General features: G+C 49.0%; 1 protein-coding gene across 1 annotated transcript; it reads left to right on the top strand.

Moving 5' to 3' along the window:
• The first annotated feature begins 5,879 nt into the window (after positions 1-5,879).
• Positions 5,880-12,572, top strand: VAX1 (ventral anterior homeobox 1). The gene is made up of 3 exons (XM_026096197.2): positions 5,880-6,454; positions 8,220-8,407; positions 10,466-12,572. Exons 1-3 carry the CDS (start codon positions 6,217-6,219, stop codon positions 11,006-11,008), a joined length of 969 nt encoding a protein of 322 aa, XP_025951982.2. The 5' UTR covers positions 5,880-6,216; the 3' UTR covers positions 11,009-12,572.
• The last annotated feature ends 4,764 nt before the right edge of the window (positions 12,573-17,336 follow it).

The raw sequence follows: 17,336 nt of genomic DNA, 5'->3' as shown, positions 1-17,336 counted from the left end.
TTATGAAAAGAATCATGCCTCACTGTTCTATCTCACCATTGTTCAGATGGCTCACATATGCCATGGGCATGATACAGGCAATGAGGCTTTGCATTAATCTACTGTCCAGATTGATAACTCTAAGGAGCAACTCATAATGACCAAAATGTGTTTAATCATGATACACACATGATACCCATGCTCATTATTACTGGCTTCCAGGACAGCACTTCTGATTCCTGCCAATAAGCTCAGTCTAGTATCTGGAAGAGACAATACTGCAATTAATGGCAAAGTATGCAGGAAAATTAAGAAGCATCTAGTTCTATATTCTGCATCAGGCTAGTAAGCAGGAGTGTATCTGGACAGAAAGCACAGGAATGTGACAGGTACAAGGATAACAAATATTTTCTGTATATGCTACTTTATTCTAAATAGACGTCTGGATATGGTCATCTAACATAAATGGTTGTCCTGTAGAATGCTTGCTCAGCAAGAAATATAGAGGGCACCAGCATGATGGACATAATGCCCATATAAGAGCTGATGAAGCTTATTTGGAAGCTGAGCTATTTCCCCACTTGGTATCAATGGCTTCCTTTTATGAAGTTGCCTGCTTATAAGATAAAATAAAATTGTCTTCTCTTGTTGTGGCACCTGTTAGAATTCTTGTGCAGGTGTAACACTAATTTCCTATAAAACACACCATGTGATATCCTTTGCGTCGTGGTATAGGAATCCACATGCCATTGAACAATACAAATAAACCTGGGAAATTAGTCCTTTGGAAAGGGAAATTAGTATTCTTTCCATGCATGTAGGTTACCATGAACATAACAGCCCTGCCTTTCACTTCACCCAGACTGCTGTGTCAAAGACTTCAGTCCTTTCCTTCAAAGACAGTGTAAAGCTTCTGGATGAAGACAGGGTCTTGTTCTTTAACAATACAGCTCCCCTACGTGAGAAGTGGAGCCTTTTCTAGGATCACTTCCAGGAGATGGAGCCAATTCCCTCTAGAACAAAGGACCATCCCCTACTACAGGTATAATACATTCGTTTTACATGTCTCCTGAATACACAGTACTATCTATATATTGAAATTTCCAGAGTACAGCTTGAACTGTATGGCAATTTCCTCCCTAGGAATGGGAGGAACAACATGTGTAAGAACAACACAGCTGTTAATTATGCTGTACAATGTGATTCGGGAAGTCACTCAGCATTCACGGTGATTAGCGCAGCACTGGAACCTGTATGCCAGAAGAAAAACCTTCTGGTGAAGCTCCTGTCTTCAAGAAGACAATCTTCTCAGCACACAGACAGCGTCGCTCACACTGGGTGTAAGCTTCCTCTCCACTAGAAACAGTATGCAGTAGTAATTACTTTTTTTCCTGTTTCTCCTTCATTTGCCTTTCATAATGATCAGGGGTGTTGGAAGTGGGATAGGAAAGTCCTTGACACTTCCACACATAAATATCATTATGGGTAACTCTACCATATTTTCTGTTGATTGGAAATAACCAGAAAGTGTTCAGAGCCCAAGGTACCAGTTCATTTCCCCTGTGCTGAAAATGCATCCAAAAAATGTGGCCAGCAGCCAACTGTTTGTAAATGTACCTGGAAGTTCAAAAGCAAATGATCAGAATTAAAACTGATTAGGCAAATTAGTGGAGAAAAATCTATTTAGGGCCATTAAACATAGAGATATCTTTTCTGACTCAGTAGAGCTCTGAGCCATTAATTTTTGGCTCAGCACTGGGAGTGTGCTGGGGGAGTACCTCTCTTCTTACACGCCCCCCTACTAACCAGTGATGGGTTCCTATCACAGATAGCATACCGAGTTATTAGATATTTAGCCTAACCTACCTTTTTTAAGTCCTTGTGAGTGCTGGGCTGGCTCCATTATCCTCTTCAGCTGAGACCTGTAAACTCCCACCACAGAGAAATCTATTAGGATGACTGTAATGCATGGATGGCAAAGGAGAGCAATACCAGACTCTTCAAGTGGACAAAAGCTTATACTCTTAAGAAATACTATTTGGATAGGAATCCATGCTAGATAGCGAATTAAGTAAAGTAAATACAAGATCCTTTTGCTGAATCTTTTAACTTCAGGCATATGCACCGAATCTCAATAGCAACTTAACATCATTTTCAGATTGCAACAACCAGCTTGATCATGTGACCCCCTGAATAGCATTCATGACAGAAATATTTCATTGACAAGGAAGAGTTTAGGAAGTAATAGCAATAATGTTTTTTCCATACCCATTCAGTAAAAGATTGTGAAATAGGAATAAAAATAATGGTAATCATTGAAAAACACACTTTTTTTTCTTAAACCACATGCAATTTTATAATAAGGTATATATTTTTTCATAGTTTCTGTAATCCAGAAAAGGATTTGAGAACAATCAGTAATACAAAGTCAATACAACTGTATTTGAAAGCGACAAGATGCATAGCAAAGTACAATCAGTGAATACATGTGCAATGTGCTAAGTCATTTTTAAACACTTTTTTAAAGCAAAAGAGATAAAAGGGTCTGTCCCTAAATCTTATCCAGTGGCATATCAGTGTAGACTTCAGTGTGCTGAAGCTATGAAGATCCCTGGAGTAATGATAGTAAGAAGGCAACAGTAAAGACCCTGATTTCAAGTCTTGAAAGAACATAATACACAAGAATGTTTTATTTTAAGTCTATTAGTGAAAAAATAAATGAAATTAGGGGAAAGAAAGTTTCTTGACTACTAGACTAGTGAAAATGTGGAGCTCATAGATATTGGAAATCCAAATGCTGTTCTGGATTTCACCATTTGTTGCAGATGAGTGGACCTCAATTAAAGTAACTGAGTTGCATGGAGATGAAATTGTCTGCTTACCAGAAGTTTGCTGCTGGATTAGACTTGTCATTTGAATTTCCAGATCCTCAACAGTACTATGTGTTCATAATGCATGAAAGAAAATTTAACTGATCTAATAGGGGAAAGCTTTTTATAGCACTGGTTTCTACTGAAAAAGTGGGGTTTGTAATGCTGTCGTTAAGACACTACACATAGGACAGAATTCCCCCGGACTTCACTAGACTTTGGATCAGGTCCTTGTTACAAAAAAAAAAAGCCAGAGGAATATTACACAAATACAATGTTTAATGCCAGATATTCTGCTTCAAACAGTGTAAATGAGTTCAATAGCTGCATGTTTATTATTATGGCATATATGCCCAGACATTAACGTAATGAAAAACATGGGGAGAAATGTCATACATACTCCCACACACCTATACAAATATAATTTAATTGCTCTCTCTGTTTCACAGCAGACCTTTTATGGGAATCATTAGGCCTATTCTGTCTAAAAAAACTTGTTACATAAAAATGTTTGAAACAGAACTTTGTTTTGTTTAGCGTTAACAAATATGTCCAGCCACGACTGTTGATACTACCTCACCTATACATAGACACACACACACATACACACACTTACGTATATCACAGACATGAAGCTTACTACCTGCTAACTGTAAGCCTATACTTCAGCTACATGTAGATGTTCTTCCTAATCTCCATCCACTTGTTGCACCTCTCCTGAAATGACCAAGTCTTTCTTAAATGTACTGTTTTATTAGCATCCCTTCACACAACAGGCTTTCATGCAACATTGCAAATTCAGGCAAGACATGAATTAATTCCACCCTCTCTCTATATCTGCATGGAGCCTTGCACAGTGGGGCTGTGCTTTATCTGGGGCCTCTGGGTATGACTGCCATACAAGTAGTAACTAATAACAAACCACTAGAGATTGCTAAGCTTCAGTTGCTGTAAGGAGAAATAAAACCTGGTCCATATTATTCTGTATCCAGTTATATATTTAAACATATATGGAAGGACAGGGACTGAGTAAGAACTCAGGGGCACCTTCTCAATCTGAAGATGACTTTTCAGAGAATAATAGTAAAAATAAATTTCTTTATGATTTGTGGAAAAGTGACCAAAATTTAAGAGACCAGTCCTCTGAAATATTTGTGAACAGTCTATTCTTTTCTTTTCTTTTCTTTTCTTTTCTTTTCTTTTCTTTTCTTTTCTTTTCTTTTCTTTTCTTTTCTTTTCTTTTCTTTTCTTTTCTTTTCTTTTCTTTTCTCTTTTCTTTTCTTTTCTTTTCTTTTCTTTTTTCTTTTCTCCTTTCCTTTATTTCCTTTCCTTCCTCTCCTCTCCTCTCCTCTCCTCTCCTCTCCTCTCCTCTCCTCTCCTCTCCTCTCCTCTCCTCTCCTCTCCTCTCCTCTCCTCTCCTCTCCTCTCCTCTCCTCTTCTCTTCTCTTCTCTTCTCTTCTTTTTTCTGCTTGGATTCCCCATTTACACCTATTGGATGGTGCTGGATCCTTCACTCAGTTACACTGGCTTGGACAAAGAGCAGGTCCTGTGAGGGGAAGGCTGTAATCCCTCAAATGGGAGCAGAATGGGTCCTGCGGGGCTGAGCAGCTGCAGTGCACAGCACTGGGAAGGGCACTGCATTCTGATTTCGACTGGTGATAGTCTGCAATAAAACGTATGGGTGGCTCCCCCAGCCTGTTTCAGGTGGGTAGAATTCCCAGGCAGCAGCCCTACCAGGCAGAGGATGAGGCAGAGAGGAGCATGCGAGATGGATACTCCAGGGTTTGTGTGAAAAATTCTCAGGGAAAATTCTTTCGCTCTCTCTCAGGCCCCTAAACTCTTTGTGAATGGGGCCAGTGCAACATGTGGCCTTTCACCTCGCCCGAGAACCACTGCCAGACAGCCACACTCAGAGAATTGTTTGTTAATAGTCCAATTAGATAATTGCCATCTTTCACTCCTTTTGCTCTACATTTCCCATAAAGGAATGAATAAGGAGAGCAGCATGAAGAGGGCTTCTGCCCTGCAAGGTGACAAGAAGGACTGGAGCATGCTCTTTGCACAAGGCCATTTGCTTGAATTGAATCATTGTAGCCTAATCAATGGTCTTATTGGATTACTGGCTGTTGCGGTTCTCAAAGATATTGTAGCAGAGACAATGAAATAGCTAGAGTAAAACTTTCTTCCCTGCTAGTGGATCACGCAGTGAGATTTTTCATGGGCTATCTCTCTCCCTCTCTCTCTTTCTCCCCCTCTCTCTTTCTCCCCCTCTCTCTTTCTCCCCCCTCCTGGATCTACTGCGCACAAAGCTGGCTTTTTTTTTTTTTTTTCTTCAATGAGCAGGCTCTGCGAATAGGTTCAGTGTTTGTGAAGGTGCAGAATTAGCACACATACATGCACATACACACACAGAGGGAGAGGCACAAAAAGCAAGAATCTGGACTGAAATAAGGAGAGGTAGGAGTTTAAGATGGCTGTCTGTGGGGAGATGTGTTAGGGAGGGTTTCTGCTGGCCAAAATACCCTGCTTCCTTGGATAGATATTCTTAAAGGAAGAACTTTTTGTACGTGTGCGTGCTGGTGATCTGTTTGTTTGTTTAGAATTCAGGGTGGTTTTTTTTCTTCTCCTACAACTGCATTTTTCCACCCCTTCCTAGCAGCTTTATTCAGATTTATTTGGCGTGCTTTGGAGAAAGCCACTATATAACCGGGAGGTCAAAGGCATACTGAAGAAAGTTAATAATGGCTGCTAATGGTGCTAACAATTCAGGGTGAATCTTGTCAAAAGTTTTTTTTTTTTTCCCTCTCTCTCTCCCCCCCTTTTCTCTCTCTCGTTTTTTTTTTTTTTTTTTTTTTTTTTTTTGGAAGTCTCAGGCTTTTGATTGTGTGTTTCCTGAAAGCAAGACCAATCATTTCAGTTTATTCACTGGCTAAACTCTACTTGATTGGGGACAAGCACACAAACCATCCATTACGATCTGATATATTATCCAAACAATTTAGTGTATTCATGAGGTAACCTAAATGTGGAGGCTGCAAAATTACCCGTAATCAATTGAAACAGCGAGTGCGCGTCCCTCTGTGTGTCTAACAACTACATGTCTCTGTAATAAGGCAGACATTAAATCATTTTAGAGTTGTACTATTGAGTACCTGATCACTGGGCGCTCTGGGAAGCTGGACAGTCACATTAGGACGCTGGGACTGAGGAAGCCGCTGCTTTTCCAGTGGGATAAAACCCGACCTTCTTTACTCAAGGTGCTTTACAGATCCCCACCGACCTGACCCTAAGCCGTGCAATATCCAGCATAGACTTCGTCGTCGTCGTCGTCTTCTCCTTTTTTTTTTTTTTTTTTTTATTGCACTACATGTTTGGGAAACAAGACAAAATGGACGTTAGATGCGGTTCAGAGACTGAAGCTAACCGGGTTTCGAAGAATGGACATAAAGAGGTCAAGGAAAGCAAAGGGTCTGAAGGAAATATTTCTACTTCTTTTTTGAAGGATCAGCAAGGGACTTTTTCTGCCTCTGCAGCTACGGAAGATTGTAATAAAAGTAAATCTAGTTCGGCTGATCCGGACTATTGCAGAAGGATCCTAGTTAGAGGTACGAGTTTGAGGTATTTCGGGAGGGTGGAGGAAGGTGATCTGTATTCATGCCCGGGGCATTTGTTTATTTTGTTTGTTTGGCTTTGGTTTGTCCCAGGGTTTAAAAACCTTCCTACGGGTCCAGGGGGAAAATCCCCGTGTGCCGCGTTTCCCGTCTGGGTGCCCTGGAGTCTATCGCTGCTCCGGAGCGCTGCTTTATTTCATCGCCTTCCGTGAATTCACCCCAGCAGCGCACGGGGAAAGTTAAGCCGCGTCGTATTTGTTTCCCAGCTTTTCTTTGTGCCGTTCAAACTCCCACAGCCGCTGCGGCGAAATTTCTTCTCCGCAGCTTGCGCGGATGCGGCGCGGCCGAAGGGCGCCTTTTCCCGCAGGGACCCGGCGCCGCCGCCGCTCCCTCGCACGGGCCGGCCGCGGACCTGGCTCCGCTCCCGCCGCCCGCGCCCCTCCGCGCCCCGTCCGCGCCCCTCCGCGCCCGCGCGTGCCGCCCGCCACCAGCCGCTGCTGCGCCCCGCGCCCCGCGCCGGCTGCGCTCGTCGGCGGGCGGCGAGGACCTTTCCGCAGGAGAAGGGTTCCCGCTGCCCCGGCGTCCGCGGAAAAGCGGTGTGCGTGAATAGCCACCTTCCGAAGAGCCTTCAAATCGGCGGAGGAAAGACGAAGGGATTTTTTAAAATGTAGTAACACGTTTTATTTTTCCTCACTGCCCGTCTCCTTCCTGAGCTAAACTAATTAAATCATTTTAATTGCCCCCAAAAGAATTACCCGGAGAAATTCCAGTTTTATTAAAGTGCATTTTGGGGAAGGAAGGAGAGAACAGAATCATAACAAAAATAGTGTAAAGCAGGCCTTGTAAACAATAATTAATCCTTGCGCGACCGATTGACCCAGAGAGGAGTCAGATTAAAAGGATGTGGTTGTCTCTGATTTCAAACGTATCGAGGAGGTAAAATTACGAAAAGCAAAGTTGGGAAGGCTTTAACGTAACGTGAATCTGGCTCTAGCTTGACAGTCGAGTTAATAAGATTTGTCTTGCTTGCTTTCGGTCGGTGCTGCCAGGAGAGGGAGGTTTCTGCGGGTTGTTTGGTGCCTTGTTTTGGTTTTTCCCTCCTTGCATTCCTGTTTTTTACACCCCAGAGAAGCGGCCACGGCGATGCTTTCCCTGGGATGCTGGGTGGGCTGGAGATGCCCCCACATTTAGGGTGGGAAATCAGCCAGCTTGGGGCAACCGATGCCTGTGCCTAGAAAGCTTCTTTCTTTCTTTTTTTTTTTTTCCCCCTCATGTGAGACTTGTTTTAAAAAAATAATAAGAGTGTTTTATACGTTGGCGGTGGCGGGGGCAGAGGGTGTTCAGCACACCCCAGCCCGGAGCCCAGGGCGAACAAAGAGTAGCCCTACAATCACAAAGCCCGGCCTGGAGGATCCCTCCCCAGCTTCCCAGAAGGGCCGTGGGTGATGCCGCAGTGTCTTACTGTCAGTGCAATGTATTCAAGCCAATTTTAAATGGGCTGAGGGGATTATTTCCAGACCCCTGGGCCCCATCGCCCCCTCCTCCTTCCTCTGTTGTTTTTTTCCTTCCTTGGGTGTAGTGGCCAGGTGCAGTGCCACAGTCTCAGGGACCCTGCTCCATCCTGTCTTGGGTCCCGGTCTCGAAAGCGCTGGCAGCGGCACTTTCTACCTCCCTCGGAAAAAAAGAAAAAGAAAAAGACAAGAAAAAAAAAGGAGGAGGGTTGCCTGGGTGTAAAGCTGACTGCACCTTTCTTTGCCAGATGCCAAAGGTTCAATCAGAGAGATTATTCTGCCTAAAGGGCTTGATCTGGACCGTCCCAAGCGGACCCGCACCTCCTTCACGGCCGAGCAGCTCTACCGCCTGGAGATGGAGTTCCAGCGGTGCCAGTACGTCGTGGGGCGGGAGCGCACCGAGCTCGCCCGGCAGCTCAATCTCTCCGAGACTCAGGTAGCCCCAGGGAGAGGGAGCCCCGGCGCCCCGCTCCGCCGCCCGCCCCGCCCTGCCCTGCCCTGCCCTGCCCCGCGCCGGCCCCGGCTCCCTCCCCGGCGCGAAGGCGGGCGCAGCCCCCGCCCGGCCCGGCCCGGCCCGGCCCGAGCCTCTCCCCGGCGCGCAGAGCCCCAGGGCTGGGCCGCCCCTGCGCGCCCCTTGCGCGCCGACGCGCGGGCCGCGGGCGCCGGCAGCCAGCGGCGCAGGCCGGCTGGCAAGGCGCGGCCGCCCCCGCGGGTGCCCACGCGTGACCCGCGGCGGGGCCGGCAGCCCCGGGCTGGAGCGGGGAGGGATGCCGCGCCGAGACAGCCCGGCGCGTGCACCCACGGCAGACGCTAGGAACTAGGTGCAACCACAGGGCGGCCGGGGAAGGGGGAGCCCCGCGGGGAGGGGGGTCCCCGAGCAGCTGGCGGGGGCTGGGGCCGCTGCGTGGCCGGCGCCCTGCCCGGCACCGCTGCCCTGGCTCTGGCCGGGAGCGCGCCGCGCCCGGGCCCGGGCACGCGTGGCCCCGAGCGTCCCCACGCCGCGCCCGCGGCAGCCTCTCCCGGGCCGCGCCCCGCCGGCAGCCGCGCAGGGCCCGTGGGGAGCCTGGCCACGGCGCCAAACCCGCCCGGGCTGGGGCCCGGCTCCTCGCCGCCGCCGGTCCTCGGGGAACCGCCCCGGCCCGCCGGAGGCCCGCGGCCCCGGGCTGCGCTCCCGCGGGCGGGCAGGGCTCGGCCCCGCGCGGCGCCCGCCTGCCGCGGAGGCGCGTCGCTGTGGCGAGGGGCAGCGAGACGTTACCGCGCGGGACAGCGAGGCGCGGCCGAGGCGCTCTGAAGCAGCGGCGAGAGGAAAACAGCCGCTAGAGCCCGGGGGGTTTAGCCGCCCTCCCCTGAGGGCCGCTGAGGCAGGGACGCCGCGCCCGACCCCTGTTGCCTGCGTGCTCCGGGCGCAGCTGATCAAGGGACGGGGCTGAAGTTTCGGCCGTATTTCGAGTCCGCGTCGTATTTTCGAGGGGGAGAATGGCCGCTCTGTCCTGCAGTGGAGAATATCCGCAGCGAGGGGACAGTCAGGCGTATTAAAACTATGCGAAAGTGCAGGGAAGCGTCTAAAAGGAACAAACTTCTAAAAGCCGGTTTCATATTTCTGCAAAATATCATAGAACAATAAATTCCCCTGACAAGCTAATTAGCTTTTTTATTTCCCCTGCCGGATAGGAATGACAAGTTCAATAGCTCGTAGGTTACAGAAACCGCCATGGAGATTTTTGTTTTGTTTTGTTTGGGGGGGGCAGTGGTGTTGTTTTTTGGTTTTTTGGTTTTTTTTTTTTTTTTTTTTTTTTAGTTAAGAACTGTTTAAACGGGTTGGGAGGGGAGAGAGACTGTCCAGGCCAGGAGATCTGGAAAGGAGCGCAGAGCTGTTGTCAGACCCAGGAAATGCAACCTGACCCAAGCGAGAAGCAGCCCGGGTGGGCAGCGGGCGCGGGTCCCTGCGAGCGAGCCGCCCGGCCCGGCGAAGGGGGCGGCTGCGGCGGCCGGGCTGGGGCTGCGCGGTCCCAGCCTGCGGCACTGCCGCGGGCATGGCGCCGGCCTCACCCTTAGCTGGCCTAGAATAAAACGATAGGGGAAGGGCCAGATTCGGCTCCCCGGAAACCACCGGCATAAAATGAAATGAGATGAAATGAAATGGAATAAGATAAAGTAAGACTGAATACGATTAAACGAGCTAAGGACTTCCAAACTCCCCTTTGCCACCCCAACGGGAGCACCCCAAAGGGAGGAGCAGACAGGACACGGGGAGTCGCTTCGTGCGTTTCTAAGATCCTCCCTGCTAAGAAGTGCCTGCAGGCTGCACGGCTGGAGTCCTTCTCTCCCCCTCCTCCAGGCTGCCCCCCTGCCCCCCCCCGCCCCCCACTGCGCGCCCCGCCGCGGAGCGCCCTGCTCGCCGCGGGGCCGGCCGGGCCGGGCACGGGGGCCCAGGCATCTCCCGGGGGGCTGTTCCTCCCTGCCCGCTGACGCTGCCTCTCTCCCCGGCCTGCAGGTAAAGGTCTGGTTCCAGAACCGGCGCACCAAGCAGAAAAAGGACCAGGGCAAGGACTCGGAGCTGCGCTCGGTGGTGTCCGAGACCGCCGCCACCTGCAGCGTCCTGCGGCTGCTGGAGCAAGGCCGGCTGCTCTCCCCGCCGGGGCTGCCCGGCCTCCTGCCGCCCTGCGCCACCGGCGCCCTGGGCTCGGCCCTGCGCGGGCCCGGCCTGGCCCCGGGCAGCGGCGGCGCGGGCGCGGGCGCGGGCGCGGCGCCCGCCGGCGCCTCCCCGCACCCGCCGGCCGCCAGCAGCGCGGCGGGGCCGCCCCCGCCGGCGGCGCTGCACGGCTCGGCCGCCGCCGGGCACGGCCTCTTCGGGCTGCCGGTGCCCACGCTGCTGGGCTCGGTGGCCGGCCGGCTCTCCTCCGCGCCGCTGGCCATGGCCGGCTCGCTGGCGGGCAACTTGCAGGAACTGTCGGCCCGCTACCTGAGCTCGTCCGCCTTCGAGCCCTACTCCCGGACCAACAATAAAGAGAGCGCTGAGAAAAAAGCACTGGACTGACTCTAAGTAACTTCTCCGTATTTATATTTATAGTATCTATTTGTGGCGATATTTATGGGACGGACTGCGCGGCGCCTGCCGGCAGCCCCCTCCCGCCCTCCCGCCTCGGCCCCGCGGCGCGGCTCCCCTCCGCGGGCCGCCGCGGAGCCGAGCGGGGCCCCGCGCCCGCGGAGCGAGGCGGCGGCCGGGCCGGGGGCTGCGGTGCCCGCGGGGGCCTCGCCTGCCCGAGCCCCAGCGGAGCGGAGCGGGGCGGCCTCCGCGGCAGTCCCTGCCCCGCCGGCTGGGGGGTTGTTTGTCCGTTTGGGGATGTTTGTCCGTTTGTTCGTTTGCTTTAACACCGTTAGGAAAGGGACGGAGCGGGAGAGGGGACGGGGGTGCGCTTTGGCCGGGCTGCTTCGGACCGACGTTAGCCAGTGCCCGGCGGGGGAGAGGAGTTCAGAGAGAGGAAGATGGAGCTGCCAGGTGATGCCCGGGGGTTTTCCAGACTTCAGTGACTCTTAAGCACAAAGGTTTGGGGGCTCCGTATGTGTCGCCCCGTTTTAAACACACTCACTGCACTACAGTACCCGCGTAGCATCCTTGCTGTTTGCCCGGAAGATCAGCCAGGAAAACGTCCAGCAACTTTTATATTTCATGCTAATTTTTGAATGTGGGAAGGGCCGGATCGGACTGCCTTGAAAATATGTGCACGAAGCGGGGAGACAGAAACCAGTGGCCGTAGAGATTTTGAATGAAACAGTCTCCTTTCGAGATATCAGAACGCCCCTTTTTGTGGTCCAACGGGTTAGTCCTTCGGACCTTACCTGCAAAAGTAAATCTGCACATAAATAACGGAAGTCGGGACTCGATTTGCACCCAGCTATGTTGTGATGGTAATTTTTTTCCATTTGATTTTTCAAAATACTTTCAAAGTACATCTAATTCAAAAAATCTTTAGCTTTTCTTCCTCCTAAAATAACCCTCTCACATATTGCTCACACGTCAATTAGAAGGAACGTAAAATATAAAAAGCGTATCTTTTGTTACTATTTTGTACTTTAAAATACATCTATGTAACAACCTTTTTTCTTCATGATTCTGGCTGCCATTTCCTCCACAAAGATGTGTATTTCATCTTCCAGTATTCGGGATCGATTTCCTGTTCAATTTCAGTACTTGAATTTGCCAGAAAAGGGATTCTGTACTTAGCTAGTTCTTCGGGGAAATTTTTCTTTGCTTTGGTTTTAAGTTTCTTTTCTTTCTTTAAACCTTAACACATGGTGTTTACAAGCTGTATAAATACGTGCCACCAAACTGTAACCAAAAAACATTACAAAAAGTGGAATGGTTGCTGTAGTATATAGAATTAATTATAGATCAGAACTGGACAGAAGGAGCTGGACAGAAAAGAAAATAGTAATTTTATTGTAAATTATTTACGTCTGAAGTTTCTAGGCAACTAGTGGAAAAAATAATGAATGGATCGAGCGCTGAGCCCTTGCTACTAACTTTTGTTCTGGATGTTTTGGATATTTGGATGTTTTGTATTTATGTGGTGAGAGTGAAATATATTATATCTATATGACGACGGAATTAGGTGTATTTTCGTCTTATATTTGTGGCACCCAAATTACCATGATCTGATACGTGCGCTGAAAAAGAAAGAAAAAAAAAGGAAAAAATATCTATCCCCACATGACCCTCCCCATTTTCCTTTTTTTTTTTTTTTTTGGCGGATGTTATAAAGTCGGTTTTGTGGAGCGGCAGCTCCGCTTTCCGCCCTGAGCGGCGGGGACAATTTGGGGCATTCCCGGTTAAACCCAGCTGCGTCCTGGCCGGCTCCGACCCAGCGCGGCTCCCGCTCTGGGAGCGCCGCCCGGCCCCGGCCGCGGCCCCGCGGGCCTGATCCTCGGCCGCCGGCGGTGCTCGGCGCGGCGCGGCCGTCGCGGGGCGCCGAGCCGGGTGCCCGCCCTGCCCGGCGGGCCCGCACCGCCGCCCGGCTCCGCGGCCCCGCGCGCAGGCGGCCGCACCCCCGCGCTCCGCTGCTCCTGCCTCCCGGCGGGCTGCTGGGGCTGGCAAGGACTTGCACACACGCCTACATGCGCACACACACACTCGTGCGCACACACGCCCGTATGCACCCGCACCCACACATACACACGCTCTGATACACATACACAGGTGGGTGTATGCCTACACATATATACATGTACATACACACATGCACACATATACACACACGCACACAGATATGTGTATATAAAACTAAACATTTGTCAGTATTTTCTAAATAGCTGCTTCTTCCATCCCATTTGGCAGCCCAGCCCTCAGACTCCTTTTCTGTGAAGCCACTGTAGGGCACAAAACATGTTTCTGAAGAGTGCCTCGAAGCTGGCTGGCTCCTCCAGGGCCGTCACGAGGCCTCAGACTGCTGGTCCAACAGGCTGAGACACCCGGGGTGCTGCAGCAAGCCCAGCCCGGCCCTGACAATCCTGCGGCTTTCCCCCGACGCAACCTCCGCTGAGCTTTGCTGTGGGGCCATTCCAGCAAGGGTGGCTGCATTGCTCAAGATTAAGCTGGAAAAATATGCTGGCAATGATGATTATTTTTAAACATGATTTGGGGAGGGGGTCACAGGTAACATTTGAAGAGGTGACACTGAAACCGCTGGTAAGGACTGAAAATTTTCAGGGTGGGCGGAGGGGAAGCAGCATTCAAAGGAAAAGTGCTGAATACGGCAAAGGAGATCTGCCAGGGAGCCCCGGGGGGGGGGGGGCGGGGGGGACTGTGGCTCGCCTTGTCTGCATGGACTGTGCAGCAGCACCCGCAACCCTGGGCACAGAGAAGCGCCCTGGCCTGGGCCGTCTTTGCTTAGAAGGCTAACACCACTGCTCAGATCATGCCAGGGCTCCCTGGCCCTGTGCGGGGCAGTCCTGTGTGATGGATTTGCCTGTCCCACAGGGGCTTCTCTGCCATTGAGATGGGGCCACTTCATCATCCAAATCTGCTGCTGCACTGTGACGCATCTGGGACACATAAGCATTAGTGTGTCCAGCCCAGGGCTGTCTCAGGCACCCAAAGCTTCCTTCATCCAAAAAGGGGATTTCTCAGCTTTTTTCTTTTTTCTTTTAACTGAAGACAGTGTGTCTGTGTGTGTGGGGGGGGGGGGGGGGCGGGGGGGGGATGGGGTGTTTTTTTCCCATCTCCTTCAGTTCCACCTGTCACAGCTCTGTCCTGGAGTTTGCTTCCGGGCTGCAGGTGCCGCAAGGGCCATAGGGTCTGCACTCCCAGTCGGGTTTACCTCAGTCTTGCTTCAGTCTCTACTTGTAACTCAGGTCAAAACCTCAGACCCCAAATGGATCAGTGGGGAGGGAGGCAATTTGCTGTTTGTTTTTAAACTTCCTGCATCTCAGACACGTGGGTGCTCTGAGTACCTCATTTCCCCTCTTTCTGCAACAGAATGAACTTGGAAATACTGTCTTTTCTTTCTTTCTTTCTTTTCTTTTCTTTTTTTTTAAGGAAGGGGAGGGAATCCTACCTGTAGTTGTGTTGTTGTATGGGCCAAGTTAAAAATCACACACATGCACTTCCATATATACAATATGTTTGAATCAAGAAATTGTTTATAAATAATAGCTCCATTTCTCTCCCTTTTTTCTTTTTTTTTTTTGAAAACTACACAAAAGCTGCTCTGAAATTATGTGCTGCCCAGATACAGTTTGCTTGTTTTTATAGATGTGTTGAATTTCATTCTGCTGGGGCAATGAAAACAAACCACCTTCCTGAAGCTACTTGCTGTTGAAAGGTTTATTCTGGGGTCTCATGTAGTAGCTTTATCTGTGCCTGTCACTGTGGCATCTGAGCTCAAAGAGGGTCATGCAGAGGGAGTATGTGTGAGTGTGTGGGTGTGGGGGATGCTTAGTAGTAAAGCAAGTAAACAAAATATAAACCTATCTGCAGCAGAATTTTTAAAGAAGATTTTGAAAGCATTTACATGGCTGGCAGACTTCATCAAACTTTCCTTTAGCAGCAGCTACATTTAGAACTTAGTGTGATTGAGCAATAACAAAGACTAAGGGCAGTTCGGATCATTTCAGTTTGTTCAGCTGAACCCAAGAAATATTTTCACAGGTACATTGACAAAGGGCCTGATCCTGTGGCCCTCAGGCAGGCAAAACTCCCAGGATCATTTCCAGAGCACCTAGAGTGAACATAAAACCGTATTAGCCAGGTCCACATAGGAAAAGAGGAATTAGTATAGACAGAGGATTTTTTTCAAAAGCATTTGCTCACACATCTAGCATAGGCCCTGCTTTATTTACTGCCCCTCTGTACTCCTCATGCCGAAGATCAGAGCAGCCTCTGAGCACTTCCCTTCCATTTGCGATCCTGCCATCAGCCTGAGATACATGACCCTGTGACACGTAAAAAGGCATAAACAAGGTCCCTGATTAACTTCAGAGTATTTTATTTCTTTAGAGGTAAGAAAAACACTTCAAAAGAATTACTCTTGGACAGGATCAAGTTGCAGTCCCTGGCAAGTGTTTAATAAAATTACCAGGAAAGCTAAAATGAAATCCACCAATGTAACCCTGTTTATGTAGCTGCCATAATATAAACCGTGACTCTGTATTATATCCATGGTCCAGAGTGCTGTGTGGCAAAAGTCAGCATGAAACATTTCTGACTGAGATGCAAGAACTCTCTAGCAGGCAGCTTACTCCCCATGTAAGGCTCTTCAAATAGTTACTGAGAAACTGAAGCACAGCTTTTATTATCCTTCTACATCTATTTGTTACTACTAATGATATTCTTCATATCTGTATAAATGCCTGATTCCACTATGAATTTTAAGTCAACAATTTCTAGTGGCAGTGAATTCAACAGTCAATCATACCTACAGCAAAAAATATTGCATTTTCTATATTCATTTTCAACGTTTTATCAACATGAATAGTCTCAAGGTCTGATGTTAGGAGCAGGCAGAACAGACTTTCCCAAGCTACCTTCTGAAACCACTTCCTTTTTAGTTCTCTTTTAGCATGTTACCTCTTTTTCATCTCCTTTCTACATGAACAATCAAAATCCTTTCAACTTCTTTTCATACACAGTTCTTGCAAACCGCACTTAATATAACTGTCTGCCAAGAGGTGCTGCCTTTTCTTTCTTATTCTCTCCATGAAAAAAACCCAACAAACTAATAAATTCCCAGAGCCTTTTTCTCTGCAGCTATCTGCAGCCCATTCTTCTGTTTGATCCACCTGCTGTGAGCAAGGATGGAAACATCACACCAGTACGGATTCGCCCGGAGTACAAACCTTTACCTGACACACAGTGTTGCGGCTGACACGAGAAGACTGGGTCGCAAGCCTCAAGTTCTGAGTTTCCACCGCCTGAATGAATGAATTGTGCTTTCTGGCTTTCAACTGAAACAGTTGGCCAAGGAATCAGATGTAGCAGAGAACAAATAACACAGCCTAATCCACACAGCGCTGGTCCACAGGCTTGTTGCATAACAGGGTGTATCCTTCCTGTAGAAATCTCCTGTTAAAACCCAGCAGCACATCACTGAAGGTGAAAAAAAACCAGATTGTGAGATTGACTGGAAAGCAAAGTGGAACTGATTTTTCTATTCTGTAGCAAGCACAGAGAGGAAATGAATGCTAACATGGATTTAAATTGTCTCTTAAGTGGGAATCCCTTACACATTCAGTAGTTCTCTCTCTCTTTCTATCAGCCTGTCTGCACAAGGATCAATCTGGAGAAAATTTTACAAGGGGAACCTCGTGGAGCTCTTTTCTTTTTTAATTCCCTTCCATAGCTTTATCTGTTTTCTTTTTGTGCACAGAAAAGACAGAGGGATAGAAATAAGCTTATCTTGGCAAATATCAAGTTGCAAGTCTTGAGCTGTGGCTCGAGGGATTCAGACTGGACACAGGAAGGACAACAGCTAGAACATGGAGAGAGCAGAGGAAAGGTTACTGAGATCACACCTGAGGAGAATTTGAAGAAGATAATCATAAAGAAGGACAAATGAAAAACTCCTCATCCTGCCTGCAAAAATGTTGTGAAGAAGAGAAGCAAGTGAAGGAAGAAATAGTGTGTTTATAGAAGCATGGAAATATGTCCTTTTGGCTTAGACCCCAGCCTGAAATTAAGAAGATGAGGGGACCAGCTCTTGTTTCTTTCTGAATTTCTGCCTGATCCTGAAATCATTGGCAGTCAATGGTCAGCTAGTCTCTTGTTATCCTTGCTCTGGAATGGGAACAGTGATACTTACCTAAACCTGTGTGGAAGAACCTATCAATATACTCTTACTTCAATGAAGACAAGGCAAAATTGTAACCAA

This window comes from Dromaius novaehollandiae, chromosome 6, assembly GCF_036370855.1.
Source record: "Dromaius novaehollandiae isolate bDroNov1 chromosome 6, bDroNov1.hap1, whole genome shotgun sequence".
NCBI lineage: Eukaryota > Metazoa > Chordata > Aves > Casuariiformes > Dromaiidae > Dromaius > Dromaius novaehollandiae.
Note: the sequence above shows the minus strand (reverse complement) of the source record. Positions and strands in the feature narration are given on the sequence as shown.

Coding starts and splice junctions, on each gene's coding strand:
- VAX1 (XM_026096197.2), top strand. CDS start 6,217: ATGTTTGGGAAACAAGACAAAATGGACGTTAGATGCGGTTCAGAGACT. Junction 6,455..8,219: donor CAGAAGGATCCTAGTTAGAG/GTACGAGTTTGA, acceptor TTTCTTTGCCAG/ATGCCAAAGGTTCAATCAGA. Junction 8,408..10,465: donor TCAATCTCTCCGAGACTCAG/GTAGCCCCAGGG, acceptor CCCGGCCTGCAG/GTAAAGGTCTGGTTCCAGAA.